The 23402-nt window shown below is 36.7% G+C and overlaps 1 protein-coding gene across 2 annotated transcripts in view; it reads right to left on the bottom strand.

Annotated features, from left to right (window-relative positions):
- The window catches only part of EMB2016 (mRNA methyltransferase EMB2016), an 87495-nt gene that overhangs the window by 29324 nt on the left and 34769 nt on the right, over nucleotides 1-23402 (bottom strand). For both annotated transcript variants that reach the window (XM_089988202.1, XM_089988201.1), the window contains exons 15-22: nucleotides 22378-22511; nucleotides 10918-10985; nucleotides 10607-10823; nucleotides 8379-8594; nucleotides 8134-8289; nucleotides 6985-7038; nucleotides 6678-6892; nucleotides 6515-6584 (exon numbers count right to left, since the gene is read on the bottom strand). In XM_089988202.1, coding sequence (XP_089844328.1) covers nucleotides 6515-6584; nucleotides 6678-6892; nucleotides 6985-7038; nucleotides 8134-8289; nucleotides 8379-8594; nucleotides 10607-10823; nucleotides 10918-10985; nucleotides 22378-22511 — 1130 coding nt within the window. The remainder of the gene's footprint in view (nucleotides 1-6514; nucleotides 6585-6677; nucleotides 6893-6984; nucleotides 7039-8133; nucleotides 8290-8378; nucleotides 8595-10606; nucleotides 10824-10917; nucleotides 10986-22377; nucleotides 22512-23402) is intronic.

Here is a 23402-nt window from a genome sequence, read left to right as displayed (position 1 = left end):
AAGACTTGGCAAATAGGAGATATACCACAAGGAAAAAAGTTTATAGGTTCTAGGTGGGTTTACACGGTTAAAACTAAGAGCGATGGCTCCCTAGAATGGTATAAGGCTAGGCTAGTCACCAAAGGTTCTAGGTGAGACTTTCGCACTTGTGGCTAGGATTACCTCAGGTAGGACTCTCATTGTTGTAGCTGCCATTAAGAATCGGTACATTTATCAAATGGATGTTAGAAATGACTTTTTGAATGATAAACTAAAAGAAGAAGTATATATGACTAGGATATGAAATTCCCGTAGGAAAGGTTATTCATCTTTGTAAAGTCTTGTATGGCTTAAAACAGGCTCCTAAAGACTAGTATGATAAATTCAGTTCAGTTTTGCTTAAACTTGGTCTTAAATCCTATTATATTGACAATGCCAAGTATGATTATTCTTCTTCACTATGTTGACGACATGATCATCATTGGTGAAGATAAACAGAGAGTTAGTTATAGTAAAATTGTTTTAAATTAAAATTTTGAAATGGCCGATATAGGTTTTCTTTAATATTTTTTTGGGATTGAGGTAGCTTACCCGGCGTGTGGTTATTTGCTAACTCAATCTAAGTTTACCTTTGAGATTATTGATAGGTCTGGCATTACAAATGAGAAGAGGGTTGATATGCCTAAAGTTATCAACGCTAAGATGAGAATTGATGATGATACCCCTTTAGATGACCCTACTCCTTATCGACAAATGATTGGAGCTCTTACATAATTGACTATCACCCGACCTGACATCTCTCATGTCAAGAACACAACAAACCAGTTTCAGCATTCCCTTACGATTGTGCACATGAGAGTTGTTATGTGCATTATTAGATATTTGCAAACCTCTATTTCAAGAGGGGTATTATTATCGTCTTCCTCTTCGCTTGAATTATTTGCTTATACTAATTCTAATTGAGGAGAGATCCCAATGATAGACGCTCAACCACAGGTTTTTGTGTGTTTATGGGTGACTTGTTGGTATCCTGAAAATACAAGCAACAAAAAGTATCTCTATCGATGATTGAAGTTGAGTATCGTGTCATGGCCATCATGACTTCTGAAATCGTATGGTTGAGGAGATTATTAGAAGACATGGGGTGTATATGAACTCACCCTCAAGACTATGTTATGATAATAAAAGCGCCATATACATCATTGGCAAGTATACATTCCATGAACGGACCAAGCACATTGAGATGAATTGTTGTTATGTTTGTGAAGAGTACCTCAAGAGGACTATCATCTTACCTTACGTAGCATCTGAGTTTCAGTTAGCCAACGGCTTCACCAAGGCACTTCCTTCTCCCTGAATTCATGTCTTACTAGACAAACTTTCAATGATTATATTGTAAGTTTGAGGGGGGGTGTTAAATTGGATATATTAGGATTTGTGCATATATATATATATATATATATATACACACATATAAATGTGCATGTATATTTTTGTTATTGCAATAGGTTATATCCATTAGGTGTATTTTGGTCTTTCAGTCCATGTAATAGATTGTGTCCACTAAGGGAACTTTAAGCCTTTGTATGTTCTTATTTTTATTTTCCTTGTAAGGCTTAATGGTTATTGACCATCATAGCTATTGGGAGCTCCCAACAACTATATTTATAGCCGTTGAGAGCATCAAGCATCCCAACAGTTATAAGCAGTGTTATTAAAAACGCGCCTCAAGGCGCAAAAAGCGCGCCTCGCCTCAAGGCGAGGGGCTTTGTGCCTTGAGGCGCAGGCATAAGGCGCAAAAGCCCTGAGGCGCACGCCTCATACGCCTTGAGGCGTACGCCTCAGAGCGAGGCGCGCCTCAAGGTGAGGCGTACGCGCCTCAAGGTGAGGCTTTTAATAACACTGGTTTTGTCCTATTGAATTTTCTCTCCAACTTTTTCTAACTTTTATGCAGTGGGAGTCCAACTCAAACACCAATCTTTTGCAAGTTGTATGAAAACAGTAAACCCCCTTATGAAATTAAGAACTAAGTGGGTAATTAACTTTATCCTATGTCATTAGCAAATTATACTCTCCAACAGCTAGCATATGCCATCTGAATCTCTCTATATATAATCCATAGATACATGCCTATCGAAGAAGGAAATTATATAATTGATTTTCATGCCCACTTTTCCCCTTCAATAAAGTGATCACTTATATGTTCATCATATCCACATTGACCTTTTTACACAGAATTAATACCAGGATTCTCTTATCGATCTATTATTATCTCCACTCCAAAGTGCTCCCTGTGGTGTGTCTGTTCATATGTGCTTTGTGAGAATCTTTGTATAGGTTTAATCGTTCAACTTTAATTAGTTTGTCCTGGAATTTACTATTCAAGTCATAAGCAATAAGTTAGATTCACTTTTAGTAAGATTAGAAGTGCAGTAGACTATTATACAAGAATTTAAAGATGGGCCAACAATAGGCCAATTTGCTGCTCAGACTTAAATCTTATTCTACAAAAATAATGGATATATAGGTATATATATAGAAACATCATCCCTAGGATTAGTTAAATAACTAGATCTTAGAAAAGGGTGTCACGTTAATGAAAGTGTCACGGTTGTTTCACTGCAGTTTATACAACTGTAACAGTTGAACTGTTCTTGCTTTCTCAATAGCATCCACACTGGGAGTGTTGTATTTTGCACGCTGTCTCATAAAAAGATGCAAATCACAGTTGGATCAGTAAAGAGAACCATAGTTTCACTGGTTACTTAGCTTATAGAAACGTAGTTTTCAACACATAATTTGACAAGTATAACTAATTCAGGAATCAAATCCAATAGTCTAACTTCAAGCACATGGTATAGGTTTGGGAATATATAGGATTCTGGCTAATTGTATTGGTTCGCTTCTTATGTCATAAAAAAATATCAGATCTCTTTTCATGTTGGGGATCCCTCTCATGTCTTCTTTACCCTTTTACTTTACTTTATTTAGAGTTTCTATTCATTGGCCAGAACACTGTGTGCACATGCAAACAAACTTATTTTATGGCATAATAATGTAAATGCTCTTGATACTAAGTATTTAATCAATTTTATCAATCTTTAATTATTCCACAATACAATAACTAAGTTGTTTGTGGCTAAATTTACTTCTACTGCCATGGTTTGATGTTAGGTGTATGATATACTGTCATGGTTTGATGTTTGGTTTTATACGTTAATCTCATATTTTTTAGAATAATCTCATATATTTTAATTTCTTTTAGTTAATCTCATATATTTTCCAGTTATGTAATCAATTTTTTAGTTACTTTTATATGTTAATCTCATATTTTTTAGAATAATCTCATATATTTTAACTTTTATAGGTTAATCCCATATATTTTAACTTTTGTAGGCTAATCTCATATATTTTTTAGTTATGTAATCAGGTTTTAGTTACTTTTATATGTTAATCTTATATTTTTTAGTACTTATTTGACATTTTCTATTTCTTATTGGTTGTCAATTTCATCAATAACGCATTTCTTTATTTATTTGTATTTTTAGATATTTTTTTATAATTTTTTAAAAGTTTTCAAAAATTTTTTTTGAGGCTTACGCTTTACGCCTCAAGGCTTACGCCTCGCCTCGGTTTTTGGTTGAGCGCCTCGCTACGCCTCAACGCTTTTCACAACACTGGTTATAAGTGTTCTTTTTTGTCTATAATAAAGGGTTGTCTCTCCCTTTATTATGCATGCTTGTTCTCAAGCACATTTGAATATATAAAACCTTATATATTATGTTGTATTCCAAACCCATAAGAGGCTATTGTGCATGTGATTTGTATTGACCCATAAGTGGACTTTGCTTGTGCTCTTTTTGTATGGTTGTAAGCCATAAAAGCCACTTATTGTGTATTTTTTGTTCCATTACAAAAAGATTTACCCAAAGAAAAGAAAACCATAAATTGTAGATGGGTTTACAAAATCAAGGCCAAAGTGATGAGAATTTAGAAAGATATAAGGCAAAATTAGTAGTTAAAGACTATTCTCAAGAGTATGCTATAGATTATAGATGACCTCAGTTAGAACTCTCATAGTTGTAGTTGTTGTCAAGGGTTGGGTCATTTATCTCATGGATATAAAGAATGTATTTTTAAATGGGGAATTAAAAGAAGAGGTGTATATGAATTCCCTTACTGGATATGAGATTTCATCTGAAAAGGTACTTCATTTAAGAAAAGCCTTGTATGGATTAAATCGGGCTCCTAAGGCCTTGTATGATAGATTTAACTTTGTAATGAATACACTTGGATTTAAATATTGTTATATTGACATTGTTATATTTATTAAGAAATCTAATGCAGGTATCATTATTCTGCTTCTTTATGTCAATGATACGATCATTATTAGTGGAGATAAACAAGTAGTTCACCATATTAAAAATACACTTAAAGAACATTTTGAGATGACTGATCTTGGATTTCTTACATTCTTCCTCGGAATTAAGGTGGCATATTCTCCACAAGGATATTTACTAACCCAAACTAAGTTTGCTACTGAAATTATTGACAAGTTAGGAATCACTGATGAAATCAATGCCAAGATAAAAGATGATTGATTACCTTTGAAAGATCTGACTCTGTATTACCAGATGATTGGAGCATTGACTTACTTGACTATCACCCGACTTGATATAACTCAGCTAATTTTCAGCACTCTCTTACCACAATTTACTTGAATTAATTGCTTAGTCAGATTCAGATTGGAGAAGAGATCCTAATGATAGATGCTCAACTAATGGTTTCTGTGTTTTTTAGGTGACTCAGGTGTCTTGAAAGTGCAAAAAGCAACAGAAAGTATCATTGTCATTTACTAAAGTTGAATATCATGTTATGACTACCACAATATCAGAGATCGTATAGCCGAGACGATTATTTGAAGACATGCGGGTTTACTTGCAGTCACCCTCAAGACTATGTTGTGACAACAAAAGTGCCATGTACATAGCTAGCAATCATATATTTCATGAAAGGACTCAACATATTGAAATGGATTGTCACTATCTACGTGAAGAATTTTTGAAGACTAATACTTTGCCTTATGTCACCTCAGAATATCAATTGCCAGATTTCTTCACCAAGGCGCTTCTGTCACCTCGGTTTCACTTCCTACTAGATAAACTTTTTGTTATCACACCGCAAGTTTAAGGGGGAGTGTCAATTTGTATGTATATATATATATATATATATATATATATATATATATATATATTATTCTTATGTCATGCATGTAATAAGCCATGCCCCTTAGAGGCATTTTCGTCATTTTCTATCATGTAATAGTACCTTCCAATTAGGGCTTCGTAAATTAGTTTTTTTCCTTTTATTTTGTATGGCTTTCTAGCTATGTCACACGGACTCGGCTAAGGAGGCGCCGCACCTGAGTCGACACGCCCCGACACGGGTGCGGCTTCAAACACGGCCCAAACTAGGTCAACGCCGAGTCGGACTCAGTCAACGAGTCGAGGTCGAGGTCGTCCTTGTTTTGGACTCGGTCAACGTTGACCGAGTCTATTTTTGTTCATTTTTTAGGACAAAAAATGTATAAAAACTAAAAAATATATATCTTTTATATATTTTTTATATACTTCTGTCTTTAGAGAAAAAGACTGTGCAGAGCACAGTCTTTACCAGACTGTGTTGCACAGTCTTTACCAGACTGTGTAGATAACTGTGCAGAGCACCGTCTTTACCAGACTGTGTAGAAATATTTTTTTTAAATATATATATATATATATATCCGTGTCCCCGTGTCCAAAAATTTTGAAATTCAGCCGCACCCGCACCCGCACCGATGTGACATAGCTTTCTAGCTGTTGGGACTAGCCCAACGGCTAGTTGGACCAGGTTCTTGCTATATAAATATGGGATCTCTCCCATTGTATTCTTTATGCTTTCTCAAGCATTTTAGTGATAAATAAATTATTTATTTTTTATATTGTGTAGCCCTTTAGTGGCTTGTGCTTGTGTGAGTTTGTATCTTGCCCATAAGTGGTATGTTGTACTTGTGCACTCTTGTGTATTCCTGCAGCCATTAGAGGCATCCATTTGTGTACTTTTTCCTGTTTCATTATACCCAAGTGTGTAGACACGAGTATGCTGGGCAGTTTACCGTGTGTCTATGTAAAATAGACATGGACAGATTAAAAGAAACACCACAAGTTTAGTTGTCTAGCAGAGTTAGTTATGCCACAGAATGGAGGCAATGAAGATAAAATTCACAGGCATGCCTTTAGAAACACAAATATAAAACACTGAAGCAAAGAAGGCCAGGATGTGTAGCGCCAACAATTATCTAATCCACTGTACCAGATAGTACTCATTATAGGGATGTCCTGTGCAAGACTCTGCATCTTCAAGGTTATGGGCAAGAAATTTAACAATTGCTACCAGACCAAAAGTGAAACCACACAAGATCAGATAACAATCCATTTCCAGCATATTAGATACACTACCAAGAGCAAAGAAACAGCACTAGGTATAAAACACATGCCTGACAAAACTCAAGGACATAGCCACATATAGAACAGCAATCTCCCACAGTTGGGCAATCATCATGGCACCTGCATATGGATAGAGGAATCCATATTAATCATGAAAGCAAGAAATTTAACTCAGGATTGAAGTCATTACAAAATGCCATCCATCGTTCTCACTTTTCAAGCATTTCCAGAGATGGTACAGGTGTTCCATGATCACAAATCAATTCAAAGGACTTAAATACAGGCAAACACCATGCAGTAAGTCTATGAAAGCCTTTTACTGGAACATTATTTTCCACCATCAGCTTTTCATCTGCAGTTAATGCATCAGCAATCTGCCCAATTGTTTTTCCAAGAAAACCAACTATTCCCTCCTTCAACAACAACATCTGGCATGAGAAGCAGCAACATGATGATCAGTGGAAAGTGTTTCATGTGGGTGACAGAAATGATCACAAAACATGGGACAAGGTCAAATCACCTTTCCACATGGATGTTCAAGCAAACTAGCAAGAAAGAAAAGTAGCCTCTGAACCTGTAATAGAACAGCCAAACCTGCATGTTAGACAAACAACACAAAATAAAACATTTAGCCAGCTAAATTTTCTGATTCTGCGCTACGATCGAATTAGATATATGATTTGGTCAATTACTCCACAATGCAGATGGAGATTGCAAGTAGGGAATTCAGCTTTCAATTCAGTGTTGAGAAAAAGGACTAGGCCGAGAGGAGCATCTTGGAACATACTTTAGAAACAATATCAGGGGAAAAGGATTTTTTTTCAAAGATTTACTGTATTTCCCAAAGACTACCCAGTGAATGCCAATGATAGGTTTCTTCATCATCAAGAAGCATCTGGAGGAGAGCCTAGTTTTTTTCTTTTTCCTACCTTGCACTCAAGTTTCTTCTATGCAGTGCAAAAGGGATTATGAGCATAGAAAAGGTAACTCTCCTAAAAAATTATGTTATAGAAAGAATATACTAGAGATATTCAACTTTTTTGATGAAAAAGATAAAGTTTTTTTAGGAACAAGGGCATGAAACGCAAGTTTCATAAAACATGGAACAAGATCATACTAGAAGACTGACAAAAGCCTCTTATAGCCACCAAGCGAGGCAAGAAGGGTAATGATGCCATCACTGTAAAATCCTAAATGGGAGAGGTTGCTGCCCTTAAATGAAATAAGATTTCAAATTTATAAATAATGAGAATACCAATACAAAAAGACTGTCTACAAGAGATGAGTGATATGAGGTAACATTGAAAAAGTGAAGTGAAAAAGCTGATAGCAAAGCTTGGAAGTTGGTAGCACCAAGACTAACAAATCATATATCCTATGCAATGACAATTATCCGCATTGTGGTTGACATCAATGTTGGAAGTAGCGGCATAGCATTTTTTAGACATAAAATTAATATGATACACCCCCTGAAGCTAATTTCAAGGGTGTATTAGTATTGTATTATACAAACCGGATACTTTTTTCACTTTTTTATTTTTAACAAGATCTGGGCTCTATACGAGTAGGTGACCTAATGAAGGTGGAAGAGTAATTATTTAATATTTATTTCAATACATTTCTTAATGGATCATTTTTCCTCATTAAAAGAAAAAAGAAAAAAAATCACCTTGAAAACATCCATATCTGATAGAGGGAATGATTCTGAAACATGATCATCAAGCCAAGAAAGTATTGGACGCACTAGAATCACTGCATATTCCAATTTTTGACATGCAACACGGATAATCAACACCCGAAGCATATCTTTTATAACAACCAACGCCTATCAGAAAGAAAAACAAGATGAATTAGCATATGACATTATTGATAATATTACAACACTTATTAACCAGACCAAAAACACAGACATACAGAGAAAGTAAAATGCAGGGTGATTTGTGCAATTTTATCAAGCAGTGGTGATAACCGGTTGAGCAGCTTCTCAAAATGTAAAGGCTGCATATACCAATTGATATCCCTCTCCCTATGAAGCCCGACTAATGCTCCAATACCAAGTGTTCTTATAGCACTTAGAGAAGGCCTCCCATTCTTCCAAAGCCAAATGCCTTCTTCAGGAAAGAGATCACCCTGGAATATAAAATGGGGAAAATAAAACAGTTAGTAGTAATCAAAACCATATAGCTTTTATCTCCTTTGCTCTCTCCTTTGTAATAATGTGTGGGATACCCTATCACCTAGGAAATTTTCCTTTTGGAAGTCCAAAAAGTGATATGTATGTCATAAAGATTCAGAGGGTGCTGACAATAGGTGCAAGAGGATCCTTCAAAGTGGCATATATAGTTGTGGTTGAATGAGAAAGATGGATGATTAGATTGAACTATCATAACCCAAGTGTCCCAGATTTGAATCCCACGAAGGTTAATCCCCCAGAATACCCATAAAAAAATGATGTAGCATCGTCACTGATATCGCCAATATTTTGAAAATATAGTGATATTATTGCCAATCTTATGTAGGCCGATAATATTGGAAACATATCGTGATATTGCCAAAATGAAATCATCATGATATTTTTTCAACATTTTAAAATTGTTTTTATATACTTTAAGTTCAGTTTTTCTATTTTTTGGTTTCTTTTGTATTTTAAAAACTTTTAAAACTTGTTTCTTTATCTTTTGGCAATAAAGATAATAGAAAACCTATTATTTTCCTATTTGTCTTATTATTATTTATATTTTTCGATTTTTAAAGTTTGTGAGGTTTTCCCAAGAAATATCACTTTTTGAAAATATGTCCGAGAAAAACTCTTCTCGAGAAATTACCTTGAACGATATAGGTGGCTCTGACATATAGATTCCCTTCATCTGGCGGGTTTCAAACGGGTCTATATTCATAACTCATATAATCAGTGGTGTACGGTACAATACGTATCGTTACTTTTTGGAAATATGATATAATACACACTCATATCGCGATACGAGTGCGTATTGTACCTGTATCGGGTGTATCGTATGATACACCCATCTATCGTGCAGAATCGTACGATAATGGGCATATCGTACGATACAGGTGTGAGGTATTTAAAAAAGACCCGAAACTTTTTAAGTTTTGGGTTTTAAAGGACTCTTGAGGACCGACTTCTCTATTTGTCTAGAGGCTATTAGAAGGGAAATCACGCACCTTAGGAGTCGTGAGATCGATTTGGAGGCCGATTTGTGCGCAAAGGAGAGGGCTTTTGCGATTTTCTCAATAGTGCATTTTCACAATTTTTTCACTTAAGAGTGTATTTCCACCACTTTTAGGTAAATCGAAAAGTTATAATCAACGAGGCACAAAAAGCAATTTGATTCCATCAGTTTTAAACATTTTGATGACTTGGATGCATAAGTTGAGGAAGAAGTAGGGACTCTTTTGAATGAAGGTGACATTCAATGGATTAACTTGGAAGGAGCATTGGAGGTAAATGATGAAGACCCCACGTATCTTGAAGACGATGTGGATGTTGAAAAAATAAGAAAAGAAGAAGAAGAAGATGATTATGATTATTGAGGTTTTATAATAACATGTTTTAAAAAAACTTGGTTATTTAACACTTAATTGTTCATAAACTTGGTTATTTTGTTTTTGTTTATGTAATATAAAAGTACAAGTCTTGTGACATGTTCTTAATTGCAAGATATTTAATATTTTGCATTGTTCTTGTGAGTTAAGCCTGCAAAATTATGTATGATTCTATATTAGTCGATGTTTGATGATATCTTATGCGGCTCGTAGAGACATAAATGCTTCATATGTAATTTTATGGTTGTATTTTGTGCAATTTATCATTGTTTCATCTTATATGATTTTTATAGAATTTTTGCTAATTTTTTCTGATTTTTATAGATTTTTTTGATTTTTTGAAAAAAAAATTATGATATTTTACGATACGATACGGTCTTACTTTGGGACCGACTGATACGAGTAACGATATGATACTTACAACCTTGCATATAATATCAATTACTTTTAACATGGATCAAAGCCTTTGGCCCCAACCAAAGAATTCATTTTAGGATAAAAAAAAGGGCATGAATCAAAACTTCCTAAAAAGATTTCCTAGCCAAGGGAAAGTTAATTGAAAGAGTCGAAATGCTTACCAAAAGGCAAAGAAGACTACAAGCCTCTTTTGGGCCCAAGGCTAACGATACGTTGGATGGACCATTTTCCAGCAAGCACTGAAAGAGGCTTGGTGTCCATCCATACACAGGCCAGCAAGCAACGGCAGATACAATAAGATTGCAAACTGCTCCCAAACCAAGGGCTGATCCAGGATAAACAGAAGAAAAGTCATCTGCGCATGCTGCTAACTTTGGACTGCAATAACAGTAACTATCAAAACCAAAGAACGAAAATGATCCACAAAAAAAAAGACAATGCTACCAAACTGAGAGAATATATTTTTTATTACCTTACTTCTCGATGCAAACGTAGAAGGCCATTCAATAACCTCATATTCCGGTGCTGCTCTCCAGCTTCCTGGTAGCAGAAAGCATGTGCAATGAGATTATATAAATATAGTCCCCTATCGTGGGAACAAAAGGCAAAAGTCCCTTGCATGAAAACTTTGATGGCAACATAAACATTGCTAACTCTTAAAATTCAGTCCTTATGTAAACAATTTTGTATTTTCATGCATGCACAGGTTTTTGGTGGACATTATGACGGAGTCCAGCCCTTGTCTTGTCACCAACACCAGCACCAATTTTCAGATGTGCCACTTTTGCAAGTAATCAGATCCATGACCTAGATGTGCAAAGATATTATATATCCAATTATCAATATTAAACAAATGCCCTCATGTATCACACCCAACAAACTTTTTAGAAGATGCTAGCTCATTAAGCACCATGAGCTATTGAACACACAAGCTCCCCCTAGATCATAAACATCATAACAGTGTAATGAAAAGAGGCGGAAGCACCAATGGAGTAAAAAGCACTCTTTAAGAGTGACCTCAAGAGCCAAGAACACAAACACTAAAAGTGCACACACAAAACTCTCAAAAGTAGAAAATGACCTAAAGTCATAAGTTGGATTTATTGAAGAAAGGAAGAGAAGGGTGAAAAACCCAATGCTTACAAGAGGAGAATACCTCCTCTATTTATAGAGGAGGGAGACTAAAGGAAGGGACCACAAGGGGCTCCCTTGTAGTCGTTGGGAGCCCCAACGGTCATAAATCTGACCGTTGGGGCCCCAACGACTACAAGTGTGGGGCCCTTGTGGTCTTACAAAAAGGAGAAAATAAAAAAAGGAAAAAAGAAAAAAGAAAAAAGAGAAAAAGTAAAAAAGAAAAAGTTACATTGTGGTTTTACAAGAATACCCCTATCGGGTATTTCAATAAAAGGGAAACTGTATATATATACATATATGTATATATATACTTATATATATACGAATGTATATATATATAAGTATATGTATATATATATATATATATGCATATTTTAACAAACAGGTCTTCTAAACTCAGTCAAATATGTTGCTTCAGAGGTCATCTTCTAACTTTAGTCACATTGCTTTGCTTCCCCAACTTCTACGCACATCACTCTTTCACAGAGACACCAAAATTATTTTGGCCTGAGATTCATCACTTGCATTCAATGGAACAAATAATTTTGTTAGGATAAGGTGCATGCCATAGTAACAAACTGATCATCAGAACTTCACAGAATGAAAATTCAAACCTCTTTCAGCATCCTTTTCTTGTTTGGTAACCTGTATCCATGTATATGCATCTGACCAAATGGCTGACACAGGACTGATGACATCAGCCTAGTGTTGCACATATCAACAGTAAGGTGGGAACATCAGCATTGGTGCTCTAGACATGAGATTTCATTATTCAAGTCTGTATTTCTGGTCCAAAATTAGATGTTTAGACCCAATTGATTGGCTGCAGGCAGCTCTAAGATGTAGATTTCAAGTAGAATTTCTACATGGAGAAGTTCAGAAAGGAAGAGAAAAGGAGAAATAAAAACCGCAATTAGTCCGCTCTAACTTGAATAACTCAACTATCCCTGGACATCTTCCTATCCAAATTTGTGACATATGTTTATACAACAACAACTACGCCTTCATCCCAAAACAATTGGGGTCGGCGATATGAACCAAAAAAGAAAATCATTCTGGGTCTTCCACATGAATCCTTCTCCTCAAATCATTTTTATCCAATGCCATGTCCTCGGTGAGGTTCAAAGCATTCATATCCTTTCCTATCATCTCCATCCAAGTCTTCTTAGGCCTACCCCGACCTCTTTTAACTAATATATTTTCCCATTTCTCCATCCTTCTAACTGGAGCATCATTAGGCCTTCGCCGAATATGTCCAAACCACCGTAAACGATTTTCTCTCATCTTATTTTCAATGGATGCAACGCCTACCTTCTTACGTATCTTCTTGTTTCGAATCTTATCTTTTATTGTATTTCCACACATCCATCTAAGCATACGCATCTCCGCTACACGCATTTTTTGAATATGATGCCTCTTGGCAGATCAACATTCCGTATCATATAGTAAAGCGGGCCTAATTGTCGTCCTATAAAACTTTTCCTTCAACCGCAATGGCATTCTACGATCGCACAACACTCCAGTTGCACATTTCCATTTCATCCACCCAACCTTTATCCTATGATTTACATCTTCATCAAATTTGTCCATACTTTTGAATGATAGATCCCAAATATTTGAAACAGTCATCCACCGGTATTTCTAGCTCACCAAGCTTCACTACACTCTCATCACTACTTCGTTGCTTACTAAACCGACATTCCATATATTTTGTCTTACTCTTACTTAACTTAAAACCTCTTGCTTTCAATGTCTGTCTCCATAATTCTAACTTAGCATTAACCCCAACTCTAGACTCATCAATCAAAACAATATCATCAGCAAACAACATACACCACGGCACATTTTCTTGAATTGATCTCGTAAGCTCATCCATCACTATAGCAAATAGGAAAGGGTTTAATGCAGATCCTTGATGTAACCCAACCGTTATAGGAAAATTGTTTGTCACCCCTCCACAAGTGTGGACATTGGTTACTACTCCTTCGTACATCTATAATTATACTAATGTACTTGAGAGAAACACATTTCTTCGTCATTGTCCACCAAAGAACATCCCTAGATACTTTATCGTATGCCTTCTCCAAATCAATAAAAACCATATGCAAATCTTTGTTCCTCTCTCTATATCTTTCAATAAGTTGTCTAAGAAGATGTATAGCTTCCATAGTTGATCTTACAGGCATAAAACCAAATTGATTCTCCGATATCATGACAACCTTCCTCAACCTATACTCAATCACCCTCTCCCAAAGTTTCATAGTATGACTCATGAGTTTTATACCACGATAGTTTATGCAATCTTGTATATCACCCTTATTCTTATATAGAAGCACCAAAGTACTCTTCCTCCACTCAATAGTCATCTTATTTGTCCGCCAAATCTTGTTAAAAAGATTTGTCAACCATTCTAAACCTTTCTCTCCCAAGCATTTCCAAGCCTCTATAGGTATACCATCTGGGCCAACTGCCCTTCTTGATTTCATTTTCTTCAAAGCCTCTGCAATTTCTTTCTTTTGAATCTTGTGCATGAAGTCACGATTTATCTCATGAAAAGGAATGGAGAAGTCTCCAAGATCCTGAGCATGACTTCTGTTAAATAGCTTATCAAAATAATATTTTCATCTCTCATTAATCTCCTCGCCTTTGACTAAAACCCTTTGCGTTTTATATTTGATACATCTAACCATACCCAGATCCCTCGATTTCCTATCTCTCATCTTTGCAAGCCTATAAATATCCTTATTGCCCTCTTTGGTATCCAACTTGTCATAAACCTCCTTATATACCTTATCCCTCGCATTTCGAAGTACTTTTTTAGCTTCCTTCTTTGCTATCATATACTTCTCCAAATTCTCATTATCACGACTCTTACTTAGATTTCTATAACACTCTCTTTTAACCTTAATAGCTAATTTGACATCCTCGTTCCACCATGATGTATCTGTTAGAATTCCACTTTGGTACCTGTATTGAGAAAACGAGAAAGAGACGAAGAAAAGATTACAAGAGGGGGGTTGCGGCTCACAATTTCTTTATTCAGAAATCGTGACCTAATGGCTATATTAATACACTTAAGTTTACATTTTGGGTCGGGTCGGGTCTGGTGTAATATCCGAACCCGGATACAAATCGGGTCTGGTACAAGATCCAGACCCGAAACACTGTTCACCTTTTTCACCCCCCCCCCCTCAAGTTGATGATGGTTATGGACCATACACAACTTGCCTTTAAGCATCCAAAAACGATCCTTTGTTAACCCTTTCGTAAATAGGTCCGCAACTTGTCTTTCAATATTGACGAACTCAGGCTCAATCTCTTTTTCATTAACTTTTTGTCTCACAAATTGTTGGTCAATCTCAATGTGCTTAGCACGACTGTGATTTACTGTATTGAATGACATGTTTATAGCACTTTGGTTGTCACATAGCAAGATAGTGTGGGAGATCTTTTCTCCTACTTCAGTTAGTAGATGTCTGATCCATGTGGCTTCGGCAGTAGCAGCAGCCATAGATCTATACTCAGCCTCAGTACTTGATCTAGCGATAGCTTTTTGTTTTCTACTGCTCCAAGACACTAAATTTCTTCCAATGAAGGCACAATATCCTGATGTAGATCTTCGTTCGTCAGGGTCTCCTGCCCAGTCTGCATCGCAATATACAGTGAGTCTGTGCTCATCTTTGCCATATGGCTGTGGTGAGTATATCAATTCATCCCCAATAGTCCCTTCATAACACCTATATCCTTTGTAGTCATTTGCGTATCCCATAAACCTACACTTCTGGGCCTTGTCCTGAAACTTGTTTCTCAGGGACCGATCAATATGCACATAGCAAACACATCCAAAAACACACAGATCATGATAACTAAGATGAGCTCCAAAGTGACACTGATAAGGAGACTTATTTTTCAGAACGACCATGGGCAATCTATTTATAACATGCACGGCAGAATGAAAAGCTTTTGTCCATAGGTTGGTGGAAAGATTGCTGTCATGAAGCATACTCATGACACTTTCAACGATATGTCTATGTTTTCGTTCAGCAATGCCATTTTGTTGAGGAGTGTGAGGGCAGGGCACCCTTCTTCCTATTCCGTTATTTCGAAGAAAAGAAATAAAATCACGGGATGAGAATTCCCCACCTCCATCACATTGAAAAAATTAAATGCATTCAGAAAATTGATTTTTGACCAAGGAAAGAAAATTTTGAAACAAAAAGAAGACTTTTGACTTATTTTTTATGAAATATATCCAAGTGTATCGAGAATAACTATCAACAAAGATTAGATAATATTTGCTTCCAGACCCAGAGACAATTGGGGCGGGTCCCCACACATCAGAACAAATAATCTCAAAAAGTTTTGAAGCTCTCTTATTAATGGAATTGAAAGGCAATACATGACTCTTGCATGAAAGACAACTAGAACATTTATGACTACCTATGTCACACGGACTCGGCTAAGAAGGCGCCGCACCCGAGTCGACACGCCCCGACACGGGTGCGGCTTCGGACTCGGCTCGGACTCTGTCAACGCCGAGTCGGACTCGATCAACGAGTCGAGGCCGAGTCCGTCCACTTTTTGGACTCGGTCAACGTTGACCGAGTCTATTTTTGTTCATTTTTTAGGACAAAAAATGTATAAAAACTAAAAAAAATTATCTTTTATATATTTTTTTTTAAAATATATATACTTTAGAACCCAGATTGTGCCTTCAGCGAATGTTTCCCTCGTGCGTAGGTCCTTGACCTGCACAGAGAATGAAGTGAATTCAACTGAAGCATTATTATCATCAATGAGTTTGGAGACGGAGAGAATATTTTTCTTAATGTCAGGAGCATGAAGAACGTCAGAAAGAGTAAGAGTGGAATGTGACATGGGAATGACAGTCTTTCCTACATGAGAAACAGGATGGTGGGATCCATCTCCAGTAACAATCTTACTTTTTCTAAAATAAAGAATAGAGTTAGAAATTTTACCTGCATCGCCGGTTACATGAGTTGCTGCCCCTGAATCGACAAATCATGTGCCTTCATCACTCTGCTTCAATTTTAACTCTGACAAGGCAGATATCAGCAAATCTTTAATCTCTCCACTGTCTCTGGTATTTGTGAACTTTCTTTTGGTATCTGTCTGCGAACCCTTTCCTTTATTCTCTGGATTATGCCAACAATTCGCCTTGATATGCCCCTTCTTGTTACAAAGGAAGCAAGTAGGAATGGATCTTGGTCCCTGTGCATGAGCTGACATGTTTGGAGTGGGAAGCAAACCACGCCCTCTGTGTCCACTTCGCCCTTGTCCTCCTCGTCCCCGTCCTCTACCATAAGTCACTCTTGTGGTCAAAACTTCTTGAGTATTTGGATGATTATGAGTTTCTTCAGAGAATCCCTTCAGAGTCATTTCATACTGGATCAATTTGGCTTGTACCTCATCGAAGGTGGGAAGAACAGGAAGGCACAGTAGTGATGTAACTATCATATTGTAGTCAGATCCCAATCCACTCAGAGTTTGTTGCACCATGTCATTATCACTAACAGCACACCCTATAACTGCAAGATGGTCTGTGATGATCTTTATCTTGTTCAAATATTCCATGATGGTCATAGAATCTTTTTTTAGCAACTGAAATTCCCTTTTTAGAAAGACCACCCTTGCTTGAAAAACCTGTGAATACATCTAAACCAGTCGTTCCCAGAGTTGTAACGTTGTACAATTGTCAGGAATGGCAACGAGAATCTCTTAAGACAGAGTTAATGTGATGTATGCAACTGATTGATCTTTTCTTTCCCAATTGAGAAATTCAACATTTTTGACATACACGGTTGAACTAGCCCCTTGGTCATCTTTTTCTTCTCTCAGGATAAATTCTGGCGGGACTGAAGTGGTTCCATCCAGGTGACCTAAGAGGCCTTGACTCCTTATGAAAGGAATAATTTGTCTCTTCCAAATCAAGAAATTTGAGATGTTTAACTTTTCAGAAACAAGCTGGTTGAGAAAACTTGAAGAAAGGTTTGATTGAGAGTGATAAGAATCCATTGAGAATTAGAATCAACAGGAGTATCCACAAAAAATTCTAACTTTTTTTTTGGAACAGAGGGTCGTAAATTGTCAGAATCAGAGGATGCAGGAATTGATGTTCAACTTATGAAAAGTGCTATTCAACGACATGTGAAAAACACCTTGACACGTTAAATGTATTTGCAGAAATAAGAATCAAGAAGGGAACTATACAGTAAACATATATTTGAATGTGCAAGTACGAGGAGAAGGGTGGACACAGGAAGATCAAACAGACAAGCAATAAAGAAATGTCAAACAGGCAATATCAATAAAATGAAATAGGGATCGTGATTGGTCTGGTGTTTCACGTGAGTCGATTCAGCGATTCACGTGAAACACAACCACTCCTTTTTACCGTTTGGGTTCACGTGAACAGGATTCACGTGAGCCTCAGATCCAAGAGAGAAACAGACCCACTTGAGGTGTGGGTGCACAGAATAATTCAGGAAAGAGAAGAAGAATGAAGGAAGAAGAAGAGTAGATAAGGGGAGAAGCGAAAAAAAAAACTTAAAATTTCGATTGGATGTCAGAACTCCTGTTTAGAAGAGATGAGGGCTTCAGATTGGGTTGTTGATGGGTTCGGCTGAAGAAGATGGAGAGGACTCGCTGAAGGATCTCGGTCTTTGATGGTTCGGCTAAAGAAGATGAAGGAGATGAAGGGGGTTGGCTGAAGGAAGAAGATGAAGACGTGCTAAACTCTGATTGTCGCACCTGACAAAAACTTTTTCCGGCCCTTAGACAGATCTCGGCTCTGATACCATGTTAGAATTCCACCTTGGTACCTGTATTGAGAAAACGAGAGAGAAAGAGAGAGACGAAGAAAAGATTACAAGAGGGGGGGTTGTAGCTCACGATTTCTTTATTCAGAAATTGTGATCTAATGGCTATATTAATACACTTAAGTTTACATTTTGGGTCGGGTCTGGTGTAATATCCGAACCCGAATACAAATCGGGTCTGGTACAGGATCCAAACCCGAAACACTGTTCACCTTTTTCAGTATCCTTACCTAGCGGTGCACCGCCTTTAGACTCACCCAATACCTCCTTAGCCACCTTTCTCATGTCACCCGCTATCTTATTTCACATTAATTCTGAATCCTCCTCGAGACACCAATCAACTTCCTTAACTACCTGCTCTACAAACATTCTTTGTTTAGCTCCTTTCAGTACCCATCACTTAATTCTAGGATATATCCTATGTCTATCCCTTTTGCGGCATTTTCTAATTCTAAGATCTAAAATTAAGACTCTATGTTGTGTAGCTACACTTTCTCCCGGTATAACCTTACAATCGATGCAACAACCCCTATCTCTCTTTCGAAGTAGGAAAAAATCTATCTGACTTGTATTAACCCCACTTTTAAATGTTACTAGGTGACACTGCCTCTTCCTAAACCAAGTGTTTGCTAAGATCATATCATAGGACAAACCAAAATCTAAAATCCTTTCTCCACTTTCGTTTCTTTCTCTTATACCATAGCCTCTATGGATACTCTCAAATTCATCCCTACTAATGCATACATGTCCATTAAGGTCACCGTCGATGAAAAGCTTTTCTCCATAAGATATCCCTTGTACTACTCCATCTAAATCTTCCCAAAATTGACGCTTAATGAAATCATCTAAACCTACTTGAGGTGCATAAACACTAATAATATTTAATAATATCCGTGACATATGTTTATCTAGTCTTAAAATAGTTGAGCAGATCAGGCTCCCAATAACCTATTTACATTAATATGAGTAAAAGGCGCTCGACTAATTGACACTCAAGTACCTAGTTATCACCTACAACACTCAAGCAACCAACTTTCTACGTGCTTGTGTTGAGAAAAAGGCAACTCTACCATATGAAATCTCATGTTAACAGTGCTAAACACTTCATAGCAGCACTTATATCATCCACATAAACTAACAGGATGGTAAAGGCTTGAGTGATGCATGGAAAAAACATGGTGAAATCATAGTGGCTTGCCTATATTTCACAGAAACAACTAGTTTACTGACTTTCCAGGCAAAGATCTACAAGGCCTATTTGAAAACATAAAGAGCTACTTGCAATATGAAAACTATGACATATGGATTAGTGTACAAACTACAGAGTTGAAGCTGCACACACATTTTCCTTGAGATCACCATTCACAAAACACATGCTTTTCACATCAAGCTAGCAAGTTCCTCTATGATGTCTTACTGCCACTTAGCCCGACAAGTTGTCTACCGAAGTTCAACATAAGATTGAATTAAATACCTACTTGCAAACATACAGAGCTACTTGAAGTATGCAAACTATGCCAACTGGATAAGTTGTACTTGTATGCACTACAAAAAGTCGAAGCTGCAAATGCACATTTTCATCGAGGTAGCTATTCACAAAGCACATGTTTTTCACAGCAAGCTACCATAAGCTCCATTCAATTCTAATGGGAAAAAAAGCTCCATTCAACTCTTATAAAATAAAATAAAAGCTCCATTCAATTTGCTGCAGCAACACCCAATGTGATCATCATGATAGTCTTACATGATGCTAGAAAAAAACGGCCAAAGAAAAGGAAATAATAGCACATGCTATGTCACACGGACTCTTCTAACAGGGCACCGCACCCACGTCGCGCACGCACCCAGGTGGGTGCGACACTTGGACACAACATACTTTGTGTTAGGTGAAGTCAACCACTCTGAGGTTCATTTCTATCCAAAAGTAGATTCAGTTAACCCTAATCAAGCCTATTTTTATCCATATTATATGTACATAAATGCACACAAATACACAGTGTTAACTTAAAACTGTTAAAAATTATATACATATATATATATATATATATATATATATATATATATATATATATATATATATCCTCCCCGCACCCCTGCACCTAAGTTTTTTTAAAGTGCTGCATCGGCACATCCACACCCGTACCCGCACCCGCACCTATGTGACATAGAACACATGCATGCTTTAAACAAGGTATAGCAAGTTCCTCTATGAGACCTGGTTGCCACTCAATCAAACATGCTGCCTACCAAAGTTCGCATAAGATTGAACTAAATGATGGGAAGTGATGTCCACGGATATACTAATCAAAGGCATAATCATCTATCAAGTTAGGTGCCCATGGGCAGTTTTGTGATTCATGTTAAAAGTTACTTGTAAGTGGTCTCATTATAATTTTACACACATTTGCAACAAATTATAATTATGAGAACAATAAGGGCATTGTTGTAATCAGATACTATCATACTAATATCCTAAGTATAAATATGCATCAATATTGGAGAACGTGAGCTGCTTGTCTCATCCAGTGTGCTCTTCTCCTTCTCTCCCTCCTCCTTAGGTGGTATCAAGCATATACCTCGCTCAACTGCTCTACTACATCGTTCGCACATTGATTGTGCGCTAGAGATACCCCTTCTTATCTTTTTCTTTTCTCTGTGTTATTGCTATCTGTCTCCATTTCTTTTACTGTTTTTATCTTCACATCTCTTCTCTCCCCACTCCCCCCTTTCTTTATTCCCTTTCTTCTTACATCTGTTGTTATTCTTCTCATATCTGATTTGTCTATTGACAAACAGATCTGAATTTTCATCATCTGAGTTTTTCATCAACATAATACATACCATGTTCGTTATCTATTTTATTGTTTCTGTTGGTTCTCAGATCTGATTTTGTCCAGATATGAATTGTGTGTCCAAGACTCCAATCACTTACAATCAGCCTTAAATGTAAGCCCCTCCATCATTAATCTCATACCAATTATGTCCTGTTGTTTGATTCACATATATTTGCTTCTCGTAATTTCAGAACTGAATCTCACAGCCTATTATCAGATCTGAGATGCTAGCAATGCCATTCTATGTATTGTTCGAGTCATCATTTGAGGTGACATCAACCACCCAGCAGCACTTTAGACTGCTGATCCCACTCATTATTAGTTATTACTTGGCATTCATCAGGAAAAAGAAAAAACAGGAAAATGTAATAAGGAAAAGAGGACTTCTCTGCATAGGCTGGTCAGGACTCAGAGAAGTCTCTACTAGGTCTTTCAACATATTCTCTTTCGTAGATGGAATTCTTAGAGTACTAAAAGGCCTCTAATCGAGTCTGTTTCTTTGAAAATCTGACACACAGTTTTGATTATAGTGCACAATGCCCCTACTCTTGTCCTCAGGTTTGATTTACAGGAATTTTAATAATACACTTCAAACCAGGTATACTGAACCTTATAAATTTCAGAATCAGATCTGGACTTCCCAGTCGTTTTTGCCAGTCATGGCCAACTTCTCTACCTTTCCTTTGTATGCCAACTCACCATATCCCTCACAGTGGGTTCCAGAGAAAAACTGAAACCCCAATAATTACCTCATATGGAAGCGTCAGAACACTCCTTTCTACAGAGTTTAGATCTAATTGGGCATTTGATGGGACTGATCCTGTTACATCACAGAGTATAGAAAAGAGGAAGACATGCCTTTTAAAAAAATTTAAAATCCCCAAAATAGAACGTATTGATAACTTGCAGTTCACAACAGTTTTTGAAGTATGAGATGAACTTTCACAAATCAAAACATTGGTGGATGGTGGTAGAAATATGATGTATTTTTAATAATTAAATATAGCATCAGTTTTTGAAAATCTTTAGACATCTATATTTCCTAACTCTTCTAACCAAAAAAAATCAAAAAATCATCATTGAAAACTGAACCATTTAAATCAAAAGCAGCAAATAATATTGGACCTGCAACTTTTGCAGCAGCGAAATAAGTAGCATAAGTGATGGTATCAAGAGATTAATAACACTCTGTTCGCGACTGCGTTCCATTAATAAATCTGATGTTGAATTGCACTCAACTCCTTCATCTACAAGGTAGTCTGCATAATAAAATGCTACCATGAATAAAGTACATATCTATTGCAAATAACAACAAAAGAAACCAATCATATAGAACTAATTGGACCATAGTGAAGCACACAGGTCAAAAGAAGAGCCAAGAACATCTCAGATGATCACAAAGAAATCACTTAAATCAGTTGGTTCCCAAAACAGACAAATTATCATAATGGAAGCACCTAGACAAATTCAAGGTGGATAGACACAGAGTAGCAGCCAAAATTTGCAGGTAGCCAAAGCAAAAAAAAAGGTAGCTAAGGCTGTTGCAGATAACAGAGATGGCATCCATCAAATTGAACTGAGTATCACTGGTAAATGCACATGTAGATATGATGCAAGTCTTGTTCATCAAATAACCACTGGTAAATGCATGTTTAGAAAAAGATGTCAGCAGAAACTGCATATCAACTACTTTCTTCAGCATGTCTGCTTTGATCAGAAAGGGAATTTTGTAATCGGCCAAAAAAAATTGAGTGTCATTCAAGAAATAGTGGTTTGTGAACCATAGAACATGTCCTATAGCGGACCATGAAAGATGACCCCATAACATGGTTATCTCTGGTGTACCAAAGACACATTTTGACATACTGTTGATCCATATCACATGAGATTCATTTTAGGACCTTAGTGGATCCATGAATCATGTCCAACTCCAGTACTAAATCTAATGAATCACAATTATTTATGGGTCATCAGAGTGTGCCCTTGATTTTATTTGGATGGACACATATGGTGCTTAAATAATGTATGACCTGTCCCAATTTGTATCCCAATACCAGAATGAGAACACGGACCTAACCCAGCCTATAAAATGTTTTTCAACTGCTAAAATTGCTCGCCAATGGTTTTGAAAATTATATGGCGCAAAATTG

This window comes from Nuphar pumila, chromosome 14 (genome assembly GCF_984573655.1).
Source record: "Nuphar pumila chromosome 14, dmNupPumi1.hap1.1, whole genome shotgun sequence".
Taxonomy (NCBI): Eukaryota; Viridiplantae; Streptophyta; class Magnoliopsida; order Nymphaeales; family Nymphaeaceae; genus Nuphar; species Nuphar pumila.
This window is presented reverse-complemented; position numbering and strand designations above follow the sequence as displayed.